Source organism: Salmo salar, chromosome ssa20 (genome assembly GCF_905237065.1).
Source record: "Salmo salar chromosome ssa20, Ssal_v3.1, whole genome shotgun sequence".
Classification (NCBI taxonomy): Eukaryota; Metazoa; Chordata; class Actinopteri; order Salmoniformes; family Salmonidae; genus Salmo; species Salmo salar.
Genome location: NC_059461.1, coordinates 47253493 through 47281469, shown reverse-complemented (window position 1 = coordinate 47281469; position 27977 = coordinate 47253493). Strand labels below are relative to the sequence as shown.

At 43.7% G+C, this 27977-nt stretch overlaps 1 protein-coding gene across 1 annotated transcript in view; it reads right to left on the bottom strand.

The window, feature by feature from the left end:
- Positions 1-18311: 18311 nt before the first annotated feature.
- The window catches only part of LOC123729216 (glutamate receptor ionotropic, kainate 4), a 494511-nt gene continuing 484845 nt past the window's right edge, over positions 18312-27977 (bottom strand). Inside the window, exons 15-21 of the mRNA XM_045703471.1 lie at positions 25939-26048; positions 24799-24972; positions 22835-23000; positions 22061-22286; positions 21299-21427; positions 20818-20936; positions 18312-19450 (exon numbers count right to left, since the gene is read on the bottom strand). Of these exons, the coding sequence (XP_045559427.1) occupies positions 19049-19450; positions 20818-20936; positions 21299-21427; positions 22061-22286; positions 22835-23000; positions 24799-24972; positions 25939-26048 (1326 nt within the window). The 3' untranslated portion in view covers positions 18312-19048. The remainder of the gene's footprint in view (positions 19451-20817; positions 20937-21298; positions 21428-22060; positions 22287-22834; positions 23001-24798; positions 24973-25938; positions 26049-27977) is intronic.

The following is a 27977-nucleotide window of genomic DNA, read 5'->3' as shown; positions in this document are numbered from 1 at the left end:
TTTGTGGCAACGCTATTTAAAGTGTTTGCTTGTCAACCATGTTAAGACAAAACTAATTTCAAATTACCCACTAAAAGGTACTTGTATACCCACTTAAAAGGTACTTGTATAGGTTTGTAATGTTGTTTAGAATATAATGATGCCATTACTTAAGCAGAGATCCAGTGAAGATGATGGTAGTGTGAAGTATGGACTTACTGGCCATATGCTGTGTGGGCTAAAGGCCAAGTGGGACACAAGCAGCACAGCCAGAGGCCACAAAGGGAAATAAACAACAAGACGCAAAAATACAGTAGATGCACATTATCTCTCTCGTACATTTCCATCACAGTTAAGAGGACACTGCATATATATACTACCGTTCAAACGTTTGGGGTCACTTAGAAATGTCCTTGCTTTTGAAAGAAAATAACATTTTTTGTCCATTAAAATAACATCAAGTTGATCAGAAATGCAGTGTAGACATTGTTAATGTTGTAAATGACTATTGTAGCTGGAAATGGCTGATTTTTAATGGAATATCTACATAGGCGTACAGAGGCCCATTATCAGCAAGTTTATCATTTCAACGTCAACAGTGAAGAGTTGACTCCGGGATGCTGGCCTTCTAGGCAGAGTTCCTCTGTCCCGTGTCTGTTCTTTTGCCCATCTTAATCTTTTCTTTTTATTGGCCAGTCTGAGATGGGGCTTTTTCTTTGCAACTCTGCCTAGAAGGCCAGCATCCCGGAGTCGCCTCTTCATTGTTGACGTTGAGACTGGTGTTTTGCGGGTACTATTTAATGAAGCTGCCAGTTGAGGACTTGAGGCATCTGTTTCTCAAACTAGACACTCTAATGTACTTGTCCTCTTGCTTAGTTGTGCACCGGGGCCTCCCACTCCTCTTTTTATTCTGGTTAGAGCCAGTTTGCGCTGTTCTTTGAAGGGAGTAGTACACAGCAGTGTACGAGATCTTCAGTTTCTTGGCAATTTTTCACATGAAGTAGCCTTCATTTCTCAGAACAAGAATAGACTGACGAGTTTCAGAAGAAATGATTTGTTTCTAGCCATTTTGAGCCTGTAATCAAACCCACAAATGCTGATGCTCCAGATACTCAACTAGTCTAAAGAAAGCCATTGCTTATTTAATTAGGACAACAGTTTTCAGCTGTGCTAACATAATTGCAAAAGTGTTTTCTAATAATCAATTAGACTTTTAAAATGATAAACTTGCTGAAAATGGGCCTCTGTACGCCTATGTAGATATTCCATAAAAAATCTGCCATTTCCAGCTATAATAGACATTTACAACATTAACAATGTCTACACTGTATTTCTGATCATTTTTGTGCTATTTTAATGGACAAAAAAAATTGCTTTTCTTTCAAAAACAAGGACATTTCTAAGTGACACCAAACTTTTGAACGGTAGTGTTTACATATATATATACAACGGAAATAAAACTATTCAAAAATAGATACCAAAAGGTACAAACAATGGAGTGTAAAAGACAAATTATTAAAAAGAGCCATGGCCCAAAATAAATATGATTTACTGACAAGTTTTTTTAGGCTAAGTTTGTGCTTACAACCAATGACGCATGATGAAGTCTGAAACTTTATCTGAGTGCCAATTTTTGCTTCTTTAACCAGAAGAAGCACTTTCTCCACTGGAGCCTGTAGGTGTCTCTGCTGCTTTATGCTTTTCTTCTTGTGCTTCCACAGCAGCTAATGATCAAACCTCCCTTAAATTCACTCCAATAAGAAGTATGAACCCAACTTAATTTTAGTAATGTGTGTGTACACTCATTGCAATTAGTTTGTCGCTTTAGTGGTATAAATCATACACAATTGAGACATGTTTCTTGAGTGAATAGCAACTCCACAAGTAGGCAGAAATCACCAGACTCTATCCTTGGTCACATTCGTGGGAAGGTTACATGAGCCCTATGGTCTGATTGTTGCAATACAGGATGGCATTCGTGTCAATTAAGTGGCAGCCGTATCTGCTGCAGATGCATAAAAAGATGTATACCTATGATGCAAACTGGAGGAAATAATACTGTGTGCTGATACTCTATACTCCCATGGCTGTCAACAGTAGGGCATACAGGTTGCTATCACTGTCTCACTATCACAAATCTGAGATTGTCTCCAGCTGATGATTCATCATACACTCCTGCTGCGATTGCCCATGAAAACATCTGTGTGTGTGCAAGTGTGCATATGTGTGTGTTGATGTGTGTGTGTACATGTTTACACACATGCATGTGCCCATGTGTATGTCTCCCTGCTGAAATGTGCATATTTCTTCAGAGTAACACTTATGTGCAGGCTGATGTGTCTCTCTGCCTCACACACAATCTGGCTGCTAGGCAATCAATGTTTCCCCATTCGAGGGCCATCGATTAAGGCAGGAATAAAGCGCAAGGGGACCCAACAAAGTAAATTAACCTCCATTTTATTTCTCTGAAAGACAAACAATGTCAAGATGTATTGGTCAATATGTCCAACAACGAGAGTCTGGCAATGCAGACCCTGACAGCGTCTCACCTTGGTTAGAAACACTCTTGAATACCACTCTTTATAAACCACAATGGGTCATTGCATAGAATTGCCAGCAAATCAATAAACACTCAAATTTGTGTCATATTTTGTGTCCTGCTAACTGGTTGCCAATGTTCTTTTACTGTGGTACTTGCATCAATGAAATAAGAACCCAATCAGTGTCAATTACATCTGTTTTCATTTATTTTTTACCTTAAAAAAGCAGATGATCAGGAATGTACATAATAGAGATACATTGCAATACAATAAGATTATAACGTGTGTAGCTGGAGGATGGGACTTGATGGGCATGATATTGTCTGCAATCAGATAATTGAAACTCAATGTTCTTATTTTGTAACAATCACTGGCCATATAGTGTTGCTACAATTGTGTAGCCTACTACGTTCTAAGCTTCGAACAGTCCTTTAGTTAGCTTCAAAATATATACTTACCATATCATACCGTAATGACCCTCCATTGCTACCCTATCATCACACTCCATAGGCTCTCTTTTCTGATTCTCCCCTACCCCAAAACTACCAGACTGGGCATTTCACTGCTGCCTCCAATCTAACCTCGTCATTGATAAATACCCTGAAACCCAAGGCCGGCCTGCTCATTAAGCAGGATTAGGCAGCTGCCTATGCCGGTAGATTGAAGAGGGCGGCATTTTCTATACTAAACTGACCAAGACGAACCTCCAACAACAAATAATTCTGCCCCCAAACATTTACAATTTCTCTCAACCAGTGACAAATGGGCTTTTTATTTGAGCTCTGGTGCCGCCCTGTGATAACCTGTGCCCACTCTGTCAAAGGCTGGGGCGCAAAATATTTAGCTTGTCCATTCCCAGCGCGCCTCCCCAGGGTGCTGTTGGGGAGACGCATCTTTGCCACGCTCCACCAACGTTCCGTCAAAAGAATTATGTCACATAAATCATGTAGCAGATATATACTGAACAAACATATAAACGCAACATCTAAAGTGTTTGTCCCATGTTTCATGAGCTGAAATAAAAGATCCCAGAAATGTTTCATAACCTTAAAGAGCTTATTTCTCTCAAATTTTGGGCACAATTTAGTTTACATCCCTGATAGTGAGCATTTCTCCTTTGCCAAGATAATCCATCCACTTGACAGGTGTGGCATATCAAGAAGCTCATTAAATAGCATGATATGGAATGGACTATCAGGCTACTCACAACTGCTGTCCAGGAGTTTCACCCCGTTGGCAAAATTGTCGTGATCAGTGGCGTCAAGTTTGTATCCGTCAATTTTTGACGAGCTGATCATAGCGAAAATGAAAATTCTTTTGCATTTCCTGCTGTGTAAACACATTGCAGAGAGGCTCAGGATAACTCCTTATAAAGTTGGGAGGCTGATATTTAGAACTTAAATAGCCAAATTGAGTAGTCACAGTAATGTGGACCAATAAAGAGGTGGGCCTAACACATGGATGGGCATTCATAAAATGCCATTGCAGGAGGACATGGTAGGCTACACCCCAGTAAGGACGGACCAACGCCAACATCTTTTGGACGTCTTTTTTTGGTACTGTCTGGACCAGCCATAATTTTTGGTGCAGTCCAGACCGGCCTTGATTTCCACATCCAAGGTCATTGGTTTTAGGCCTGGTGTGGACCAGCCTTGATTTGGCCCAAACATACACGTGCGGTACGGACCAACCTTGATTTCAACGTCCACGGACATAGATTTTGGGTCCGGTCCAAATCTGAACCAATCATAGACCTCTATGTTATGTTCAGATTGGCCTTGATTTGTCTATAAATTACGTCTTCAACTGTCATTCAGAACCGAAAATGAGCCTGATTTCAGCATACAGAAAATACGTCTCTTCACCTTTCATTCAGATTCTAAATTGAACCAATATTTTGGTCTCGCCTAGGGCGGCAGAACGGCCAGGACTGGCCTTGCTGAAACCCTTAAATTCATTCATACACATGTAAATCTTAAATGAACTAAATTCATCCAGATTCTATACAGTTCCATAGATTAAGATTTAAATCCAAGATGGTGTATCAGTCAGACGTCTGTTGTCTTGTCCCATCCCGTCCCATGTATATATATTTTCCTTCGTATATATTTCGTATATCATTTATTATTTTTTTCATCTCAATTCCCATCTACGGGCTGAACATACTCTCCTGCAACCCGCCTCACCCAATGTGGTACGGATCTGCAATTGTTTTACACTTTAGAACCGGAACCCCCATCAGAAGCTAGCCAGCTAACTAGCTACTAGCTTGTAGTCAGTTAGCCACTGCTGGTGGTCATCAACGTTAACTCAGACATCAGCCAGCCTCAGACCGGTCAATTCCTGCCAGTCTGCACAGCGCGATAACAACCCAGAGCATATCGGAGTGCTTTTTGTCTACTACATCTCCAGATTCCTACCGCAAGCTCTGAACCTTTACACCGGATCATTGCAACTAGCTAGCTGCTATCTGAGTGGCTACTCCTGGTTAATGTCCCTGTCCCGAAGCAAGCACCAGTTAGCCTGGAGCTAGCCTCGAGCTAGGCCCATCTCCCGGCTAGCTGAAGAGGTCCATCAGCCAATTCTTGGGCTACAATACCTATTTTGCCAATTGGCCTGGACCCTTTTACTGCCGACATGGAGCCCCACCGATCCATCACGACTGGTCTGCCGACGTAACCGTCCGAGGGGGATTCAACAGGCTCCTCCTTTGCGACGTCCCCTGAAGGCCCATCTGCTAGCCTGCTAGCCGCTGCCCGCTAGCTGTCTAGAGAATATTGGACTGCTTTTCTCCACCACATCTCCACATCTCCGGATTCCTACCGCAATCTCTGAACCTTTACACTGGATCATCGCAGCTAGCTAGCTGCTATCCGAGTGGCTTCTCCAGGCTAATGTCTCTGTCCCGAAGCAAGCACCAGTTATCCTTTAGCTAGCCTCGAGCTAGGCTCATCTCCCGGCTAGCTGAAGAGGTCCATCAGCCAATTTCTTGGGCTACAATACCTATTTTGCCAATTGGCCTGGACCCTTTTACTGCCGACATGGAGCCCCGCCGATCCATCAGGACTGGTCCCCCGACGTAACCGTCCGAGGGGGTTTCAACAGGCTCTTCCGTCGCGACGTCCCCCGAAGGCCCTTCTGCTAGCTGTCTGAATCGCCGTGTCACCAGCTCGCCTAGCTACTCACTGGAACCTATGATCACTCGGCTACGCATGCCTCTCCCTAATGTCAATATGCCTTGTCTATTGCTGTTCTGGTTAGTGATTATTGTCTTATTTCCCTGTAGAGCCTCCAGCCGTGCTCAATATGTCTTAGCTAGCCCTTTTGTTCCACCCCCCACAGATGCGGTGACCTCACCTGGCTTAAATGGTGCCTCTAGAGACAAAACCTCTCTCATCGTCACTCAATGCCTAGGTTTACCTCCACTGTATTCACATCCTACCATACCCTTGTCTGTACATTATGCCTTGAATCTATTCTTCCGCGCCCAGAAATCTGCTCCCTTTACTCTCTGTTCCGAACGCACTAGACGACCAGTTCTTATAGCCTTTAGCCGTACCCTTATCCTACTCCTCCTCTGTTCCTCTGGTGATGTAGAGGTCAACCCAGGCCCTGCAGCGTCTAGCTCCACTCCCATTCCCCAGGCTCTCTAATTTTTTTTACTTCTGTAACTGTAAAGGCCTTGGTTTCATGCATGTTAACATTAGAAGCCTCCTTCCTAAGTTTGTTTTATTCACCGCTTTAGCACACTCTGCCAACCTGGATGTCCTAGCCGTGTCTGAATCCTGGCTCAGGAAGGCCACAAAAAAATCCAGAAATTTCCATCCCGAACTTTAACATTTTCTGACAAGATAGAACTGCCAAAGGTGGCAGAGTTGCAATCTACTGCAGAGATAGCTTGCAGAGTTCTGTCATACTATCCAGGTCTGTGCCCAAACAATTAGAGCTTCTACTTTTAAAAAGTATAAGAGAACCTCCTCCCAGCTGCCCACTGCACTGAGGATAGGAAACATTGTCACCACCGATAAATCTACGATAATCGATCATTTCAATAAGCATTTTTCTATGGCTGGCCCATGCTTTCCACCTGGCTACCCCTACCCCGGCCAACATCTCAGCACCCCCTGCAGCAACTTGCCAAAGCCCACCCCCCTGCTTCTCCTTCACCCAAATCCAGACAGCTGATGTTCTGAAAGAGCTGCAAAATCTGGATCCCTACAAATCAGCTGGGCTAGACAATCTGGACCCTCTCTTTCTAAAATTATCAGCCGAAATTGTTGCAACCCCTATTACTAGCCTGTTCAACCTCTCTTTCATATCGTCTGAGATCCCCAAATATTTGAAAGCTGCCGCGGTCATCCCCCTCTTCAAAGGGGGAGACACTCTAGACCCAAACTGTTATAAACCTATATCCATCCTGCCCTGCCTTTCTAAAATCTTCGAAAGCCAAGTTAACAAACAGATCACCGACCATTTCGAATTCCAACGTACCTTCTCCACTATGCAATCTGGTTTCCGAGCTGGTCATGGGTGCACCTCAGCCACGCTCAAGGACCTAAACGATATCATAATCGGCATCGATAAAAGACAGTACTGTTCAGCCGTCTTCATCGACCTGCCCAAGGCTTTCGACTCATTCTCAATCACCGCAGACTCAATAGCCTTGGATTCTCAAATGATTAGCCTCACCTGGTTCACCAACTACTTCTAAGATAGAATTCAGTGTGTCAAATCGGAGGGTCTGTTGTCCGGACCTCTGGCAGTCTCAATGGGGGTGCCACAGGGGTCAATTATTTTCTCTGTATATATCAATGATGTCGCTCTTGCTGCTGGTGATTCTCTGATCCACCTCTACGCAGACACCGTGCTAACAAACCTCCAAACGAGCTTCAATGCCATACAACACTAGTTCCGTGGCCTCCAACTGCTTTTAAATGCAAGTAAAACTAAGTGCATGCTCTTCAGCAATTGCTGCCCACACCCTCCCGCCCGACTAGCACTACTCTGGACGGTTCTGACTATGAGAATATGTGGACAACTACAAATACCTAGGCTTCTGGTTAGACTGTAAACTCTCATTCCAGACTCATATTAAGCATCTCCAATCCAAAATTAAATCTAGAATCGGCTTCCTATTTCGCAACAAAGCCTCCTTCACTAATCCTGCCAAACATACCCTCGTAAAACTGACTATCCTACCGATCCTTGACTTCGGCGATGTCATTTACAAAACAGCCTCTGACACTCTACTCAGCAAATTGGATGAAGTCTATCACAGTGCCATCAGGGGTGTCAACCAAGCCCCATATACTACTGCGACCTGTATGCTCTCGTTGGCTGGCCCTCACTACATATTCGTCACCAAACCCACTGGCACCAGGTCATCTATAAGTCTGTTAGGTAAAGCCCCACCTTATCTCAGCTCACTGGTCACCATAGCAACACCCACCCGTAGCACGCGCTCCAGCAGGTATTTTTCACTGGTCACCCCCAAAGCCAACACTTCCTTTGGCCGCCTTTCCTTGCAGTTCTTTGCTGCCAATGACTGGAATGAATTGCAAAAATCACTGAAGCTGTAGTCTTATCTCTACCTCTCTAACTTTAAACATCAGCTGTCAGAGCAGCTCACCGATCACTGTACCTGTACCCAGCCAATCTGTAAAGAGCACACCCAACTACCTCATCCCCGTATTGTTACTTATCATCTTGCTCTTTTGCACCCCAGTATCTCTACTTGCACATCATCATCTGCACATCTATCACTCCAGTGTTAATGCTAAATAGTAATTATTTTGCCTACATGGCCTATTTATTGCCTTACCTCCCTACTCTTCTACATTTATACACACTGTACATAGATTTTTCTATTGTGTTATTGACTGTACGTTTGTTTATGTGTAACTCTGTGTTGTTGTTTTTGTCACACTGCTTTGCTTTATCTTGGCCAGGTCGCAGATGTAAATGAGAACTTGTTCTCAATTGACCTACCTGGTTAAATAAAGGTGAAATAAATAAAATTAAAAAAGAATAAAAAAAGACTAAGAGCCATAGAATCTTCATTACAGGAAACAGTATTGAGTTTTTGGGCAAAACCCAGTATCATCCCCATCCTATCTAGAGATAATTCTATTGCCTCATTCAAATCAGAATGCCAGGGGAGTCACACATGGACTGCAGGCCTTAAGTTTGCATCCATTTGATAAATTCCTGCATCTCCGAGCCTGCTGGATGGTGATCTGCTTTATTTATGTTGTGCTAGCAGCGAGATCGCAGGGGATGAGAAGTCTATCTCACGACAAGCAGAGCTCAACACGGCACACAGGAGGTGACGCGTTGGCAGGCTATGCAATGCCAACTTTAGTGCAAATGGGGATTTGAGCCAGTCTTCATACACTGTATCAGAGTATGGGTGCTGATCTAGGATCAGATTTGCCTTTTAGATCATAATGAATAAGACTACATGGAGAGGGGGGCCCTGATCCTAGACCAGCACTCCTACTCTGAGACGTCTTATGAATACAGGCCCTTGTCTAGAGAGGCATCTGCATGAAGAGAGAAAAGGAGAGAGAGAACTGGGGTTGGGTAACAATATAATTAAATTGTAGCCAGGTCTGAGGTGTCAGCTCTGCAGTCATGGATAGAGATGGAGATAGACAAAACCCAATTGAGGAAATGCAGACAGATTGAGTTGTGAATAGGGTTGCAAATCTTTAGTAATTTGGGTAATTAACAGAAAATGTATGGCAATATATAGTAACTTTGGTCATTTACACTTGAATAACTTGAATCCATATACAGTATTATTTATATATCTGTGTCCATAATGTCCATGAGTTCTAGTAGATAGACCATATGGTTCAAGGGAAAATAGCCTAATTAATGAAAAAAGCTTCTAATCAACAATGGCATTATTTTCAATGACCTCTGCAACTCATCCAACTATTGACTTTTTTCACAACAGCCACCAGTTTGACGCCAAAAAATGTACAACAAATACATATTGACATACAGTACCAGTCAGAAGATTGGACACACCTAGTGATTCAAGGGTTTTTCTTTATTTTTACTATTTTCTACATTCTAGAATAATAGTGAAGACATCAACACTATGAAATAACACAAATGGAATCATGTACAGTCGTGGCCAAAAGTTTTGAGAATGACACAAATGTTAATTTTCACAAAGTCTGCTGCCTCAGTTTGTATGATGGCAATTTGCATATACTCCAAAATGTTATAAAGAGTTATCAGATTAATTGCAATTAATTGCAAAGTCCCTCTTTGCCATGCAAATGAACTGAATCCCCAAAAAACATTTCCACTGCATTTCAGCCCTGCCACAAAAGGACCAGCTGACATCATGTCAGTGATTCTCTCGTTAACACAGGTGTGAGTGTTGACGAGCACAAGGCTGGAGATCACTCTGTCATGCTGATTGAGTTCGAATAACAGACTGGAAGCTTTAAAAGGAGGGTGGTGCTTGGAATCATTGTTCTTCCTCTGTCAATCATGGTTACCTGCAAGGAAACACGTGCCATCATCATTTTTTGCACAAAAAGGGCTTCACAGGCAAGGATATTGCTGCCAGTAAGATTGCACCTAAATCAACCATTTATCAGATCATCAAGAACTTCAAGGAGAGCTGTTCAATTGTTGTGAAGAAGGCTTCAGGGTGCCCAAGAAAGTCCTGCAAGTGCCAGGACCATCTCCTAAAGTTGATTCAGCTGCAGGATCGGGGCACCACCAGTACAGAGCTTGCTCAGGAATGGCAGCAGGCAGGTGTGAGTGCATCTGCACGCACAGTGAGGCGAAGACTTTTGGAGGATGGCCTGGTGTCAAGAAGGGCAGCAAAGCAGCCACTTCTCTCCAGGAAAAGCATCAGGGACAGACTGATATTCTGCAAAAGGTACAGGGATTGGACTACTGAGGACTGGGGTAAAGTCATTTTCTCTGATGAATCCCCTTTCCGATTGTTTGGGGCATCCGGAAAAAAGCTTGTCCGGAGAAGAGAAGGTGAGTGCTACCATCAGTCCTGTGTCATGCCACCAGTAAAGCATCCTAAGGCCATTCATGTGTGGGGTTGCTTCTCAGCCAAGGGAGTGGGCTCACTCAAACTTTTGCCTAAGAACATAGCCATGAATAAAGAATGGTACCAACACATCCTTCGAGAGCAACTTCTCCCAACCATCCAGGAACAGTTTGGTGACGAACAATGCCTTTTCCAGCATGATGGAGCACCTTACCATAAGGCAAAAGTGATAACTAAGTGGCTCGGGGAACAAAACATTAATATTTTGGGTCCATGGCCAGGAAACTCCCCAGACCTTAATCCCATTGAGAACTTGTGGTCAATCCTCAAGAGGCTGGTGGACAAACAAAACCCCACAAATTCTGACAAACTCCAAGCATTGATTATGCAAGAATGGGCTGCCATCAGTCAGGATGTGGCCCAGAAGTTAATTGACAGCATGCCAGGGCGGATTGCAAAGGTCTTGAAAAAGAAGGGTCAACACTGCAAATATTGACTCTTTGCATCAACTTCATGTAATTGTCAATAAAAGCATTTGACACTTATGAAAGGCTTGTAATTATACTTCAGTAATCCATAGTAACATTTGACAAAAATATCTAAAGACACTGAAGCAGCAAACTTTGTGGAAATTAATATTTGTGTCATTCTCAAAACTTTTGGCCATGACTGTAGTAATCAAAAAAGTGTTAAACAAATCAACATATATTTTATATTTGAGATTCTTCAAAGTAGCCTTAAGAAGGAAAGAAATTCCACAAATGAACTTCTGACAAGGCACAGCTATTAATTCCAGGTGACTACCTCATGAAGCTGGTTGAGAGAATGCCAAGAGTGTGGAAAGCTGTCATCAAGGCAAAGGGTGGCTACTCTGAAGAATCTGAAATATATTATGATTTGTTTAACACTTTTTTGGTTACTACATGATTCCATATGTGTTATTTCATAGTTTTGATGTCTTCCCTATTATTCTACAATATAGAAAATAGTAAAAAAAAATAAAGAAAAACCCTTGAATTTTGTTTTATTTAACCTTTATTTAACTAGGCAAGTCAGTTAAGAACAAATTCTTATTTTGAGTAGGTGTGTCCAAACTTTTGACTGGCATTGTATTTATTTATGCTGAAACTCTCATATTAAATAAACACCAAAAGTATTCAATAAATTGATGGTTTATATTTAGGATAATGTTTTACAGCTACATCATTCTATGTTTTATTTTAAAATCATCTTATTGAATTATTTCATATATTTTACATGTGATAAAGCCAGAGAGAGGGCCAGAGATAATTACAGACAACTGTGATAATCTGAAGTACCTGAAAGGGCCACTAAGTGTTTTGTGATAGATTACATACAATTCTTGAATGATACCAAAATTCTGGTAGTTTACTGGAAAACTTTGAAAGTTTGCAACCCTAGTTTGCAACCGTAGTTGTGAACCTAATTTCATTAGCTTTAAGGAAGAGATCAGTATATGCCCCACACAATTTAGTGTAGGCTTGTACTTAAGAAGCTTGAGTTTATTTCTCAATTTTTATTAAACCTTTTATTTAACTAGGCAAGTCAAGTAAGAAGCAACGTATCCCTTTTGTTGTAACATTTCATTTGTAGAATCTTTCCTTTGTCTTTTAGATCATAATTAACAAGATTATATCTGATCCTAGATTAGAACTACTATTCGCTTTGTGAATAGGGGCCCAGGCTTTACCTTGTCAGACTTGGAAAATGCAATTAAGATCAAGATCTCAAAATCACTTTATTGGTCAAGTGCACACAATGTCCAACTTAAATTTGACTTCCTCTTTTAACCCAACCCCTCCGAAAGACATACATATATACATATACAGGTTTTGGAGAGGTGCGGGGGCTGCAACACTGTGTTGTGGTGGGTTAAGTGCATTGCTCAAAGGCACAGAGGCAGGCAATGTCATCTATGATTTGATACCAGCAACCCTTCGGTTGCCAGCTCACTTCCCGCCAGATTTGTCCTGTCGGACCCGGGATTCAATCTCACAACCCTCCGGCTGCTGGCTCGCCCCTCTAACTGCTAGGATACCTGCCTATTTAACTGTACATATTGTTCACCATACGTGTTAACATTTTGCATGGCCTTACAACGTTGAATATAGACAATAGGACAAACAGGACACCCTCAGATCGGCGATTTATGTTTTAAGAAATGTATTTATATTGGAATAAAAATGACAACATAAGAAAATAAAGCATATAAAATATAGCAGCTAAATCCTGCCATCCTACTCAGGGTCTCCCAGTGAAAGTCTCAGAGTGCTACTTCTACGTGACGATTCCTCTTCATTCCAATTCAACTCCCTTTAGCCTTCAAGGTAATTGGCAATCTTATTCCAACTACGCTTGATTGAACGTCTGTAAATGTTTTCGATGCATAAAAGTTGGGCGCACAGAATCCCACTATCCATTCCCTAAACTCGGGAGTTCATCCAGCTGACCCCATGGTGTCTCAGTGTTTGTCCCAAATGGCACCCTATTCCCTATATAGCGCACACTTCTTTTGTCCAGAGCAGGGACTAGCGAAAGGGTACCATTTTGTATGCAACCTCTGTGACCTAGCCACTACATACAATCTCCTTATAGAAAACCTGCAGATTGAATGTTTGCATGTATCATTATTCATCATGCCTGTAGACGTGTGTGCAGTATGTGTGTGCTTGTATGTGGATGTGTGTGTGTGTTCACACAAGTTCAGTTTGATGTGGATACTGGTTAAGGTGAGGGCTTGTAGAAATTAAGAGCCCCTGGAACCTCCACTGGGAAACCCTTGTTGAGCATTCTGTATTCACACACCTATGACAATAAAGTTCCATAAGAGGATTGACACTATAGCCTCTATATGATATAACAATGAGCGCTGTACAGGTTATTCTTTACGCCCTCTCTCTGTATCCTTAGGAGCTCAAAAACAAACACACTGTACAGCAAACGCCTCTCAGAGAATAGTCACACAGCAAAACCAGGACGACTTCACTCACAGGGTAAAACCTCTCGTAGAGCATAAAACCAAATGTATTTACGAGTATTCACATTGTATGGAAACATGTCGGACTGGTCTCCAGTGTTAAAATGAACAGACATGAGAAGAAATCGAATCCTTTGAAAACAGATGATGATCCCAAGTGTATTTGTAAAATCAATCTAAGGAAAAGTATGGCTGTGCATACCACAAGCAAAGGAATTGTTAAGTTGCAACACCATCTATGGTGTAATTGAGGGAATTTTAATGGGGAATATGAACCTCATATTTGTTGAATGTGGTGGCATTGGCTACTAAAGGAATTCACTAGCAATTTTCTAGTATTGAAGCGAGAGAACGTTCTTAAAAAGTGGTATTCAAAGCTAGGCTGCAGTGGGGTCGGCAAAATGTACAAAACAAAACATATATATATATATATATATATATATATATATATATATGTGTATACTGTATATATACTGCTCAAAAAAATAAAGGGAACACTTAAACAACACATCCTAGATCTGAATGAAAGAAATAACCTGATTAAATACTTTTTTCTTTACATAGTTGAATGTGCTGACAACAAAATCACACAAAAATAATCAATGGAAATCCAATTTATCAACCCATGGAGGTCTGGATTTGGAGTCACACTCAAAATTAAAGTGGAAAACCACACTACAGGCTGATCCAACTTTGATGTAATGTCCTTATAACAAGTCAAAATGAGGCTCAGTAGTGTGTGTGGCCTCCACGTGCCTGTATGACCTCCCTACAACTGGGCATGCTCCTGATGAGGTGGCGGATGGTCTCCTGAGGGATCTCCTCCCAGACCTGGACTAAAGCATCTGCCAACTCCTGGACAGTCTGTGGTGCAATGTGGCGTTGGTGGATGGAGCGAGACATGATGTCCCAGATGTGCACAATTGGATTCAGGTCTGGGGAACGGGCAGGCCAGTCCATAGCATCAATGCCTTCCTCTTGCAGGAACTGCTGACACACTCCAGCCACATGAGGTCTAGCATTGTCTTGCATTAGGAGGAACCCAGGGCCAACCGCACCAGCATATGGTCTCACAAGGGGTCTGAGGATCTCATCTCGGTACCAAATGGCAGTCAGGCTACCTCTGGCGAGCACATGGAGGGCTGTGCGGCCCCCCAAAGAAATGCCACCCCACACCATGACTGACCCACCGCCAAACCGGTCATGCTGGAGGATGTTGCAGGCAGCAGAATGTTCTCCATGGCGTCTCCAGACTCTGTCACGTCTGTCACGTGCTCAGTGTGAACCTGCTTTCATCTGTGAAGAGCACAGGGCGCCAGTGGCGAATTTGCCAATCTTGGTGTTCTCTGGCAAATGCCAAACGTCTTGCACGGTGTTGGGCTGTAAGCACAACCTCCACCTGTGGACGTCAGGCCCTCATATCACACTCATGGAGTCTGTTTCTGACCGTTTGAGCAGACACATGCACATTTGTGGCCTGCTGGAGGTCATTTTGCAGGGCTCTGGCAGTGCTTCTCCTGCTCCTCCTTGCACAAAGGCGGAGGTAGCGGTCCTGCTGCTGGGTTGTTGCCCTCCTATGGCCTCCTCCACGTCTCCTGATGTACTGGCCTGTCTCCTGGTAGCGCCTCCATGCTCTGGACACTACGCTGACAGACACCGCAAACCTTCTTGCCACAGCTCGCATTGATGTGCCATCCTGGATGAGCTGCACTACCTGAGCCACTTGTGTGGGTTGTAGACTCCGTCTCGTGCTACCACTAGAGTGAAAGCACCGCCAGCATTCAAAAGTGACCAAAACATCAGCCAGGAAGCATAGGAACTGAGAAGTGGTCTGTGGTCCCCACCTGCAGAACCACTCCTTTATTGGGGGTGTCTTGCTAATTGCCTATAATTTCCACCTGTTGTCTATTCCATTTGCACAACAGCATGTGACATTTATTGTCAATCAGTGTTGCTTCCTAAGTGGACAGTTTGATTTCACAGAAGTGTGATTGACTTGGAGTTACATTGTGTTGTTTAAGTGTTCCCTTTATTTTTTTGAGCAGTGTATATACACACACTGAGTGTACAAAACATTAACACCACCTTCCTAATATTGAGCTGCACTCCCTTTCGCCCTTAAAACAGCCTCAATTCGTCAGGGCATGGACTCTACAAGGTGTTGAAAGCGTTTCACAGGGATGCTGGCCCATGTTGACTCCAATACTTCCCACAGTTGTGTTAAGTTGGCTGGATGTCCTTCGGGTGGTGGACCATTCTAGATACACACGGGAAACTGTTGAGTGCCAAAAACCCAGCAGCATTGCAGTTCTTAAAACACTAACCGGTGCGCCTGGAACCTACTACCATACCCCATTTAAAGGCACTTGAATGGGGTATGGTAGTCTTGCCCATTCACTCTCTGAATGTCACACATACACAATCCATGTCTCAATTGTCTCAATGTTTAAAAATTGTTCTTTAACCTGTCTCCTCCCCTTCATCTACACTGACTGAAGTGGATTTAACAAGTGACATCAATAAGGGATCATAGCTTTCACCTGGATTCACCTGGTCATTCTATGTCATGGAAAGAGCAGGTGTTCCTAATGTTTTTTACACTCAATCAGTGTATAGATGTATATTAGGAACAAAACATTATGAGTACAGATTATTGTATGGAACAACATTAAAATGTTTCTGAGAAAGATAATTAGAAAATATAATTTGAGTAAATGTATTTATTGGTTTCTTTAAAAAATGTATAGGAGGAAAATGCAATGAATTGATGGTTTATTGTTGATGTGAAAAACAAAATGATTTTAAGGTTGTGCCATTATATTTGAGGTGGGGTCGCAAGAAATTCTTAGGAAGAAAATGGTGTCCCCAGAAATTCTGGTGGAAAAAAATTTGTGCCCCACTGAAAAAGTTTGAATACCACTGTTCTTAAGGGATCTTTTGCATTTGTGGCCTGCTGGCGCAAGGGATATAGATTAAGGCATTATGAAAATAGACAACAGTTCCTTCTACAGTCTCAGACCCTCATTGACCCAAACTAAGCTATCTGCTCAGCCGTTTCATTAACATCATTGTAAAAATGCATGGCCTAGGTCATACACCTTCAACCAAGTACACTAAGGCAGGAGAATGCATATCCTGTGCGGAAATCCGGTGTTTGATTGGCACTTTGTATAGATGCCTTGAAAAGCAATTTTAGAGATGAATGAAATCAACTTAATAGTGGATTTAATTCAAATGTTGAAAGAGTCCCTTCAGATTTAAGGTCCAGGTTTTAGATTGGACGTGACAAATACAAATGAACCTGACATACCTGGATACCTCCAATCGAATACTTTGTCAAGATGGCCTGGTTTCAGGCACTCTTGACATATGAGTGGCAGACCCCTTGGGCATCGTCAAGGAGGCGGATCCATCAAAGCCTAACGTTGACAGACAGACCACAGTTGTTCACTTTCTCCCACTCATTTTAGTCAATTTAGTAGAAAAGCACAGCCAAAACAATGAATCCCAAGGACACCACCAGCAACGTATAAAACATCCAACTTCCTAAAGGAAAATTAGTAACATTACATGCTACATCAATGAATTTACGATATGGTACATTGACTAAATCAACTTGAATGAACACATGGAGAAAGTGCAGCTTTGCTCCACAAATCCAATCTGGACAGGGATGGCCTTCATTTCATTACAAGGATTGTATTCATTAAGGCATGTGATGGAAAACGCTTTAAAAAAAAATTGCAAAGTCAAATTAAAATGATTGTTTCTTATTGGACAAGTTCAAGTAGGCCCTCCCTGTTTCAGTCCTTTTTGTTCCGTTTGGTGCCAAATTAATACGGTCTAGAGGGATAGCTCACCCCAAAATTCAGGTTTGTTATCATTGGGAAATCTGCAGTCCTATATCCTAAATTAATTGGAATAATTGGCACCATATCATTTTTCGAAATGATATTGCGGAATTTACAAAATGGTGATCCAGGAATAAATGTCACATAAAAGACTTCAAACCCCTCAGACTTATGAAAACATCAGACAATGTTTCATTTTGGGTGGAGTCTTTAATAAATCAAAGTAAAATTCCTGTAAAAACATTTACTGGGAGTTTTAATTTGTTCTGGAATGTGTTGAATTCTTCCCCAATGCCACCATCTCAGTATGACTACCTCTGTAGTGTGATTATCTGCATTGCCTGCATGTAATGTTTGTGTGTATTGTGTCTGTGTGTGTGTGTGTGCACATGCCTGTGTGCCTGCATGTGTGAGTGTGTGCGTTTCTGTGCGTGTGCATGAGTGTGTAGTGCATGCCGCAGAGATTGTGTCTGAGTCATGTCGAGGCAATGGCGCAGCACGATGACAAAGAGAGTGAGTTGAACGGAGGGAATGGAGAGCACACATTGGAAATAGCGAACCAATACCAATTTCTTATAGTATATGGGATTCATATGATACTGTATACCACAGTGGACAATGGAAATAAACTCAAAATGGTGGTATGTTGTGGTTCCTAGTATTGTTTATGACTTGTGATCTGGGGGCAATATCAAGAGACAGGGCCCACACATGCGCAAAGGGAACGAATGAGGACTATTTCTGATTACCTAGGGGTTCTTTGTTTCTCTGGGCAAATTGTTTGAACGGGAAACTCACTCTCCCCTCCAATCATCAGCATCACACCTGTTGACATGCGTTGCTGTCTTTCAGAAATATGTTTAAAACATATTTTCATATAGAATATAATCACTATTATAAACCAAGTCATTGTGTTTGTTTTTATGTTCAGTTCTCTTTGTCGTCGTCTCAAGGCCGTGGTGCTTTCCCATCGCTCAATATGCTCTTTTTTTTGTCGGCACTTTCAAAGAATGATGCTGAATTGGAAGTCTTTTTCTATGTGTTCTCTGTTTTTAGCTCTGAAAAGGCAATAATGTCCACAGTTCTCGAGAAAATAAAAAATGGTATCGTCTCAGAGAACAATAGAATAGTAACAATATGGTCAATATCAAGAACACAACAAAAGGACAAATAATTTATAAACAAATCAACAATTAGCACGAGTGACAGAAAATACTGCATAGTACAAATGCCCCATAACCTGTATCCTTCACATCCTAGACAGGGCATAGGGCCTTCGAGACAGACAGCCCATACAGAGAGGTCGTGTCCCCTCTCACGGACTTCCTCTGGTAGTCTCTATGGACATGTACAACGGGAGTTCCATCACTAAGCCCAGGGCATCATTCCAGAGCTCCACTCAACTCAAAGATCCCTTCCAGGGGGGACGTGCCCAAAATTTCCACAGCCAAAGCCAACGCCCCAGCCGCCGTCCTCCCAAATCAAATACACCAGGACCAAGATAGCTCCTGTCACAGTACCACATGACCTTCCCATGATGCCCCCTGTTGCCCCTGTGGAGACGTGCCTACTGGGTACAGTAGTACAGTGGGTGTGTGGTGGTCTAGGTAGGTAAAAGGGTTGTCCAGGTCAAGGGGGGGGGGGTTCATTGTTATTCAGGTTCGCTGCTGTTGGTCGTTTTCTCCCACTCTATGCTCTCCTCGCTATGGGTGGGCGAGGCGCCGTGGCTGGGGCCTCCCCCGGGACGCATGGCGCGCAGCCCCTGGAAGCGCCTGCACTCGGGGCAGATGCGGATGTGGCTGCAGCCACGTGCCACCAAAGCCGCCTCCTGCGCCAGTCTGTGGGAGAGGGGCTCAGAGAGGGGCAGGCCGGCGGCAGCGCCACACAACTTGCCATTGCTCAGGCTGACGGCGGCGGCCCTCGCCCGGCGCTCTTCCAGAGGCAGGGAGCGAGGACGGAGCATGGTCGTCCCCCGCCGACGCCTCAGCTGTAGGCTGTCCCGGCACAGGACGATCCCCTGGAGCTCCCGTAGCATCTCCTCACACACCGACAGCTGCAACACACACAGGGAGAGAGAGGGAAGAGAGAGAGAGACCGGGTGATCTCACTGACACACTGCAAGATCAGAGACTGACGGACAGACAACAGCTACACAAATAAGATAGAATAGGATGTACTGAACATTTAAATGTGACAATATCTAACAAAAGGAACTGAAGACGTAGTTTGTTGAGAAAATATAACAACCTAGGGTCTTCAAAGAAAAACAGACAACTGTACAACATTGTGTACAGTACTTGATGGTTAAATATTTATATATTTCCACTAGATTGTTTAACATTCTTATATATTATAGGAAATGATTGTGAAATATTGGTTACATTGTAAATTTAGCCATTGTCATCTCTATGACATAAGACTAATTGCCCAAGCTGCATTAAATGGGTGTTACTGTATCTGTGTGTGCTAGTGTGCCTGTCTCCTCTCTGTGAGGAGAGAAGAACAGAGATGTAGTCACACAGTACAGCTTTCTAACTGTGTTGGCCCATGGCATCTCCCTTTGTACCGTGTAATAGAAGGGAAACGCTTACAGAGGCACTGTGTGGGCTATGAGCCATGCCATGCCAACTGACAAAAATCAAATAAGTCAATCCAAATAAGCAATTAGATAAATAGACAGCTTGTACACACACACACACACACACACACACACACACACACACACACACACACACACACACACACACACACACACACACACACACACACACACACACACACACACACACACACACACACACACACACACACACACACACACACACACACACTTGATTGTTTCCTAGTTCCCCCCAAAATAAGTCAGGTGGCATAGGCTTTTCTGTAAACATGCTGGTTTATTTAGATATTATTTTTTTTATATCACAGTGTTGTATCGGGAACAAATCCAACTGAAAACACAATTATATTTCATAAAGAAAAACATGACGGCAAATTACTGCAGAAACGGAAATAAAATAAATGTCAAACCACGAAACTACGTCTCATTTAAATGTTAATTCAAAGGGGGCTGATTTTAGGTTGTTCAAGAATAAAAGCACGGCATTTGAAGCCACATTCACTACCAGTGGAGACAGCTGAAGTCTATTACCTAAAGGCCTGTAGATAGATAGTTAGATACCCTATGTCAGGTATTATCTTTGGCTTTGTGCTGTAAGGTCTCGGAGGCAAATAAAGGCAGTGGCGCCCACTCGGCAAGGGGTGGCAGGGATAGGAAGCTGTGTGTTTCCCCATGTGTGAGGCAGCATAGTGGGCCTGTGGGGATTGCTGCTCCTGGAGTTGAGCTGGGTCTGGGAGAAGAGAGCATCAGGGCGGGGAGAGGGAGACAAAGCAGATGCAGGTAAAATAGCCCTCTCTCACCTCTGTTCCGGGCGTCTGCCGCAGAAAGCACATAAACTCCAGCACCGCCATGAAGATGGCCACCAGGAGACCGCACACCAGCACCACGAAGATACCGCCTATGTTTTCCATGCCTAGCCCTGAGAGGGAGGGAGAGAGAGAAATAGAATAACAAACGCACACACATATACACACACACACGCCCCCCCCCGCCACACTGCGCGAACACGCATGCACACACACACACACACACACACACACACACACACACACACACACACACACACACACACACACACACACACACACACACACACACACACACACACACACACACACACACACACACACCACAGTCAGCATCACAGTGACCCCGATACTACACCTGTCTAAATAGGGTGAGTAAGATGAGAGGGGGCGGACAAGGGGGAAGGATGGATGGATGGATGGATGGATGGATAGATAGAGAGAGAGAGAATGACAGATGGAGGGGTAATGGCACCTTTGGCACGGTGATCCTCCTCCTTTGGACACTTGCCACCATCCCACCATTTCCTCTTCAAGATCTCAAGACGGTTGTCTTCTTGCAGCTTGAGGATGGCAAGGTCAAACTCATCCCGGTACACTGACCCTGAGGAGGGAGGAGATGTACAGAGGGTCACAGCCCTGCAAAGACCATCTCGTGAAGGAGTGAGCATATAGATTCATTCCTGGGAGGTTTCCTGTAGGATGTGTTTTTATGCATTATGATGAGTGCAGTTTACAAGAAGTGCTAGTCTATATGTGTGTGCGTAAACGTAACCTTCCTATGACCTATGATTTGCATATCCCACACTGTATACTAAGACTGTTCTCCAAATTGAACAAATACTGGTATGTGGTATGGCTGGGGGTTTCCGAGGACCGGTTTGGGAAACACTTTTCAAAGACAAAAACCAATGCATTTGTTGGTTTCACTTTGAACAATAAAATATAGATTTTTCAAGCAAACTCCAGTCCATACCAAGAGTCGATTAAAATAAATTTCACTCATTCCAGTTCGCTCCACTGTTCATGGGCTTTGAAAGTGATGTAGTGACAGCATTTCCTTTTCATAAACGCCGCACTAAGGAGAGTGAGCAGAGAAAACCCATAAATTTGCCCCCCAAAAAATGCCCGCTCCAGTTGGAGATGTGTAAAATTGGTACTCTCTCCTTCTCCTACCTACCCACCCCTCCTTCTACTCCATGCCCTTCTCTCCTCCCCATCTTCCCTCCACACTTACCCGCTGGCATGCCGATGCCGTAGCCCTTGGTGTCCAGCAGACCTCCTATCTGGGTGAGGTTACAGTTGCGCTGTCGGTAGTACTCGTTCATGGTGCTCTCTAGCAGGTAGGCATAGTTAGAGTTGACCACGCGGGCGATGCCCTCCTCCGTGCTCTTCACAAACACACTGGGCTGCTTGGAGTGCATGAAGTTCCACATGCGCTGGTACGTCTGGTAGCGCGAGTTCTGTGATATAGGGGGGTCATGTGACAAGAAGAGGGAGAAGCACAGTCAGATCTCGTCTGATCTGAGGGCTGAGGGCATGCTTTGGGCTCTGGAGCACAAAAGAGGCCCCGTAGGAATCTAAAGGAGAGAGAGAGGAGCTCCCTCTGACTGTCTCCCTTTTGGTCTTTGTCTTTCTCTCTCTGTCTCTGTCTCCACCCTTTCTCTTTGACAGATGAAAGCCTGCTTTGAGGCCAACTACATAGGCTGAAAGGGAAAGTCAGCGGCTGACCCACACTGCCTATCTCTTCAGGTGCAGCACTGAGCTTTCCTTCAGGGGGAAGAGGATATTGACAATCAGACAGGAAACAGATAAGCCATGGTCGGTGGAGGTGGAGCGGGGGACAGACAGTGAGGTGACAGGGTCTAAGAGAAGATCAGTGACAGGTCATCTATTATAGTGGAGGGGGCCATGTGTGTGGTATGCGTGCATGTGTGTGTGTGTGTGTGTGTGTGTGTGTGTGTGTGTGTGTGTGTGTGTGTGTGTGTGTGTGTGTGTGCGTGCCCTTCACCTGGAAGAAGGTCATTGTGGAGCCCCCGTGCATGGTGCCGTACTCGATGGCCGTCTGGTCAGCCAGGTCATCCACTGACTCGATGGGCACCTCCATCCTCTGGACAGTGAGGAAGGCAGCCAGGTTGGCCGTGTAGGACGAGATGATGATCAGGGTGAACGCCCACCTGGAGGGACAGAGGGAGCAGCAGTCAGACGGGGACTACCTCAGTGGTACAGTATCAGCTATAGAGGTTTATGGTTCACTGTCTCAGGCAAACCCAATGAGTTGTGGCGTTCCGCAGGGGAGCATGCTTGGGCCTCTACGGTTTTTAATGTATATAAAGGATATGAAAGATGCTTGATCTTGCCGTCTTTGCCTTTATGTGGATGACTGTACACTTTTGGTGCCTCATAAAAAGTAAAACTATGTTGCAGGGCATTCTTAGCACAGAGCTTACTAACATTAGCAAATTGCTTGGAGATAATAAGCTATCTCTGCACTATTATTTTTGGGTCCAGACCTAAATTGTGTAGGTCCTTTGAAATCAAAGTGGAGTTAGGGGGTGAGGTGCTGTCAACTAAAACCTCTGTTAGCTACCTGGGATGCATCCTTGATGGAAGCTTGGGAGGTGTGAGCATGGCCAGTAAAGTGCTACGGACATGTTTGGCTAGAAAGTCCAAGCTGCTTGATAAGGACTCCATGAGTGTGCTTGCCACTGCCCTCATTCAATACCATTTTGACTACACTAGTATTTCCTGGTTTGGGGGCTTATCTAAGCTTCTGAAGGGGAAGCTCCAGATAGCCCAGAATAAGCTGATCAGGGTAGTATTGAAGGCGAGTCCACGTACTCACATAGGCAGGAGCTGCTTTCAGGAACTCAACTGTCTGCCTGTTGAGGCTAGGGTGTCCCAGATTAGACTGGGTTTGGTTTACAGGAGTATTTATGGTTCTGCGCCCAGATATCTAACTGATTACTGTCCCCATGTTAGGGATGCACACAATCCCAGCACCAGATCAGGTGTTGCTAATGTGTGCTTATACAGGTTCAGGAGTAATACTGGGAAAGGTACTTTCTTGTATACTGGAGCCTCAGAGTGGAATGAGTTGCCTCTGCACATAATCTTTCAAAATAAAGTCAAAAACTATGAATGACCCTTATGATGTAACTGCAATGATGATTGATGTTCTTCTTCTCCGTTTTTGTTTTATTATTTCACTGCCATACTGTGTTTGATCTTGTCTAGCCATCTTGTCTCAAGAGGACCACACCATTAATTATATTCATGTGCATCTATGGCTTTTTCAAGTTTTATGTGTGCTTGTTTTTTAAAATGGTTGAATTAATAAACAAAATGAAGTATCATTGAAAGACTCACACAGACTACCTCAGAGGTACAGTATCAGCTACAGACTCAAGCACATAGGCTACCTCAGTGACTACCAGGTATGGACTCAGACATACAGACTACCTCAGCGGTACAGTATCAAGTATAGTATCAGACTCTTAATTGGATAGGAAATAGGAAATATTCAGGGCCCAGATGGTAGGCTAATTGGAGCAGGGGCACATACATGATATGATCATAGCGTTGTCTTAAGGGTTTATAAGTGGTTGCTAATTAGAGGTTGACCTTTTGCCTGTGGCCTTGACCTCTCGACTGCAGCTTCAGGAACTTCAAAGTAACATTTTCCCATGTTTCCCTTATCACACTACTGAACTGAGCCGAGCTTACCTGCGCTAGCCTGTCTGGTTAACCATCCACCATGGTGGAAATTATATATCTGAGCAACGTTACGGTTCAGGTCTACATCGAGACAGATGTGTAAAGCCAAGGTGTCTAAGTCAAGCAGTATGATTTGTGGCAAACCAAGCTGTGCTAAGCCAAAGGTGTACTGGATGGGCCTGGTTACGCATCCACCATAGTTGCTGGAACTCTTCTGGAAAGGACTATGCGAGAAAAAAAAAACACATTTGTACTCACCATACTCCACTGACGCAGCGCGTGGAGAGGGCGCGGGGCGCAATGGTGGACCCCTGCTGCATGAACCCCCCCACGGGGAACCAGAAGCTGTTGCCTAGCGAGTATTGGTTGATGAGGAGGTTACAGCGCCCCTTCAGGCAGGGGTGGGGATTGTACCACTCGTAGGGGGTGAGTCTAAACAGACACACACGCACGCACACAGCGTAGAGACATTAGAGGGGAAATACAACAACTTAAACAGTCAGCGAAGCACAAAGTCACCTTGAGTCCCATGAGGTGGTGTGATGTGTTTTTCAGTCACCCTGGGTCAGCTGATGTACACTCCCATACACCTGCTGCAGTCTGCTGTGAGTGAAAGCAGTCTACTAAGCTACTAAATATGCTGTATGGAGCAGAAGATTGAGCTGCCATGACAGATTCCGGTATATTATCGTGTTTGTAGGATGATACACGTTCTAAAAACCTGTAATTCATTGAATGCATGCTTCGACTACTCAGGCAAATCTCCAAGGGTAATACTTAATACAGAGTAACACGTCGTATTTAGATCATTCCACATACAAACGAGGAAAGAATAATTGACTTCCAACAAATCGAATTCCCTTCAACCGTGATGTCAGCACACCTTTGGCAACCCCTCCTCTCAGAATGTCTCATTACAGTTGTTGCCGTCTTTCACTTCTCCGTGGTAGGTTGTTTTCTTGAATTGTTGCTTTTTAAAATGTACCTGATTTTTCTTTCAGGCACATGACATCAACATTTAATCAAGTTGGTTCCACTTCCATCAACTTTCAAAATCATCGCCTTTCAAAATGACAAAAGTGTCCCCCCCACCCCAAAATAAAATCACTTTTTACACAATAAATACATACATTATTATATCAAGGGGTTGCTGCCTGCTACTAAATCATCTCTCCTTCCTACTGAAGTGTGCACTCGTTCTCTACTCCATGGGCTATAGGGAATTTACATATACCAGTCATTTCCTATCAAATCCATGAACAACTGCACAATTCGGGAAAAGGAGAGATTATTGGGACACGACACGTGTGTACTGTAGTTGTACAGCATATGACATGTCAGTTCCTCCAAAGCACCAGTAGATGTCAATGTGGAGCTGAGAGGAGTTGGTGGACTCACCTGGCAACCAGAAAGAGCACACAGCTGACTGCCAGGTAGGCTAGCAGCATGAAGAGCCACACCCCAGGGGAGAAAGGGTCTAGGAAGGAGAAGTAGCCAGGTCTGCGCCCCTACAACACACACACACACACACACACACACACACACACACATAGAGAGAAAGAGAGAGAGTAAGGTGGTTAGCTACATTACATACACACAGATACACCCTTAGCCAGTATATCTGCTACAGATTTATCCCTATGACTGAACGTTCCTGTGTTTACTATGACTGAGACTCCGAGACATGGAGCTATATGCCTCAGGTCTAGATTTACTACTGGGAGATTATCAGCCTGGGTTTTATATGGAGTTAATTCATGTTGCTTAATTATTTAGCACCGATTGCCATTGTCCACAAAATGAAACCAATTACCAATCTGAAACAGAGCTCTGGAAAATGCATGGTTGAAAGTGAGAGGTCCAGCGTACCAGCTAGGGGCAATTACATTATCTGCAATGGACATGGAGAAACCCAAACCAGTACAGTCCATCAAAGACAAGAACGGTAAGGACGGACGTGGTGTTGTTAGGGGCAACAGCACAGCTATGTAGGTTATCTGACATCAAATGTGGCCTCAATGTGTTAAGAATATGTCATAAGAAGCTGTTTGACCACTTACAGTAAATGTAACATGTACCATCAATTCACCAAAAAGCCAATCGCCTTGATAATAAGCAATACAACATGCACGCAACACAAATGCTCCCTCCCCCCAAAATATATTGCATGTGCGGCGAGGGGAAAGGAGTTAAGGGCATCTAAAAATGTTAATGATGAATGAATCCATAATTAGGCCTGGTTGAGGTCAGATATTCATTAATGTGTCTGTAATCACTCCTGTATTAGTGTAATTGAGAAACAGAGGAGTGGAGCTGGAGATTTCTAATTACAGTAGAGAGAATTAGGAATGGCCTGTCTGAGGAGCCTGGTGCTACCAGCTGATGGAGGCTTGCCTTGTGAAAATGATCCATTTATGGTACCGGCGTCACCGTACTCTCTGATAGGGGGACTCTGTAACGGTACTCAAACTGGTCAGAGGCCATTCTAGTGTCGGAGAGAGTCTTGAAACGAGAAAGGGTATTGTGTGTGTGTATCTTTTTTTGAGGATGTGACCGCAGGGTTCAAACCCGGGTCTCCTGCATGCCACAAGACTGTCTTAGCCCTCTGAGTTAAAGGCGTTCCAAACCACCTCGGTTACAAAGGCAGGACGTGCATTTAAAGGTGATGCCAATAACGGTGCAATGCAGTGACAACTCCTGCAAGGATATACCGGCGAAACGTAACTAGGTGAAGGTTGTGCTGACACGAGGTGTCTTGTGGTCATCCAATCTGGTGCCAAGTGAAGCGAGCATTTTGTTTACAGAGCTACTCTATTTAATTCCCTGTTTAGTTTCCACTAAGGGACCATTAAGGAAGGGCAGATGCTGAGGAAACAAGCACAACACTTGCAGATGGAAAAGATCAGAGAGAGCGAAATAGAAAGAGAGAGATGGACGGAGGGGGAGAGAGACATACCGCACAATAACACTATGAAGTGAGCTCAACTTTCAAGAAGTAACGGCAGTACATAGAACAAAAACATAGGCACACCTGATGTAATGTAAACAGTTGCCTAGGAGAATCAAAAATGCAAGTACAGAGTGAAAGGGACTGACAAAGGGAAGGTCTGTGTGACCAAACTGTATTTTTTGAGGTTAGACCTTGAAAGTGTTACAGTAGTATGTTTGTATTCTCTAGGCATTTCTATCAAGTATGGCTCAGCCAACCATTCTATTTGCTTGTGTAAAGCCACTGAGCATTTTTTACTCTTGTCCTGTAGCTCACAGTAGCTCATTCCCTGTGGCCCTCCAGACATCTCAGCACAGCAGTGTTAAAACCCTTTAACATGCAGCTCAACTGGGCGTTGGAGCTCATTTTGACAACCAATTTTAAATGAAATTAAACATATGAATTTTGTTTGGCATATTTTATCATCTCATCCAATGACATTTAGTAA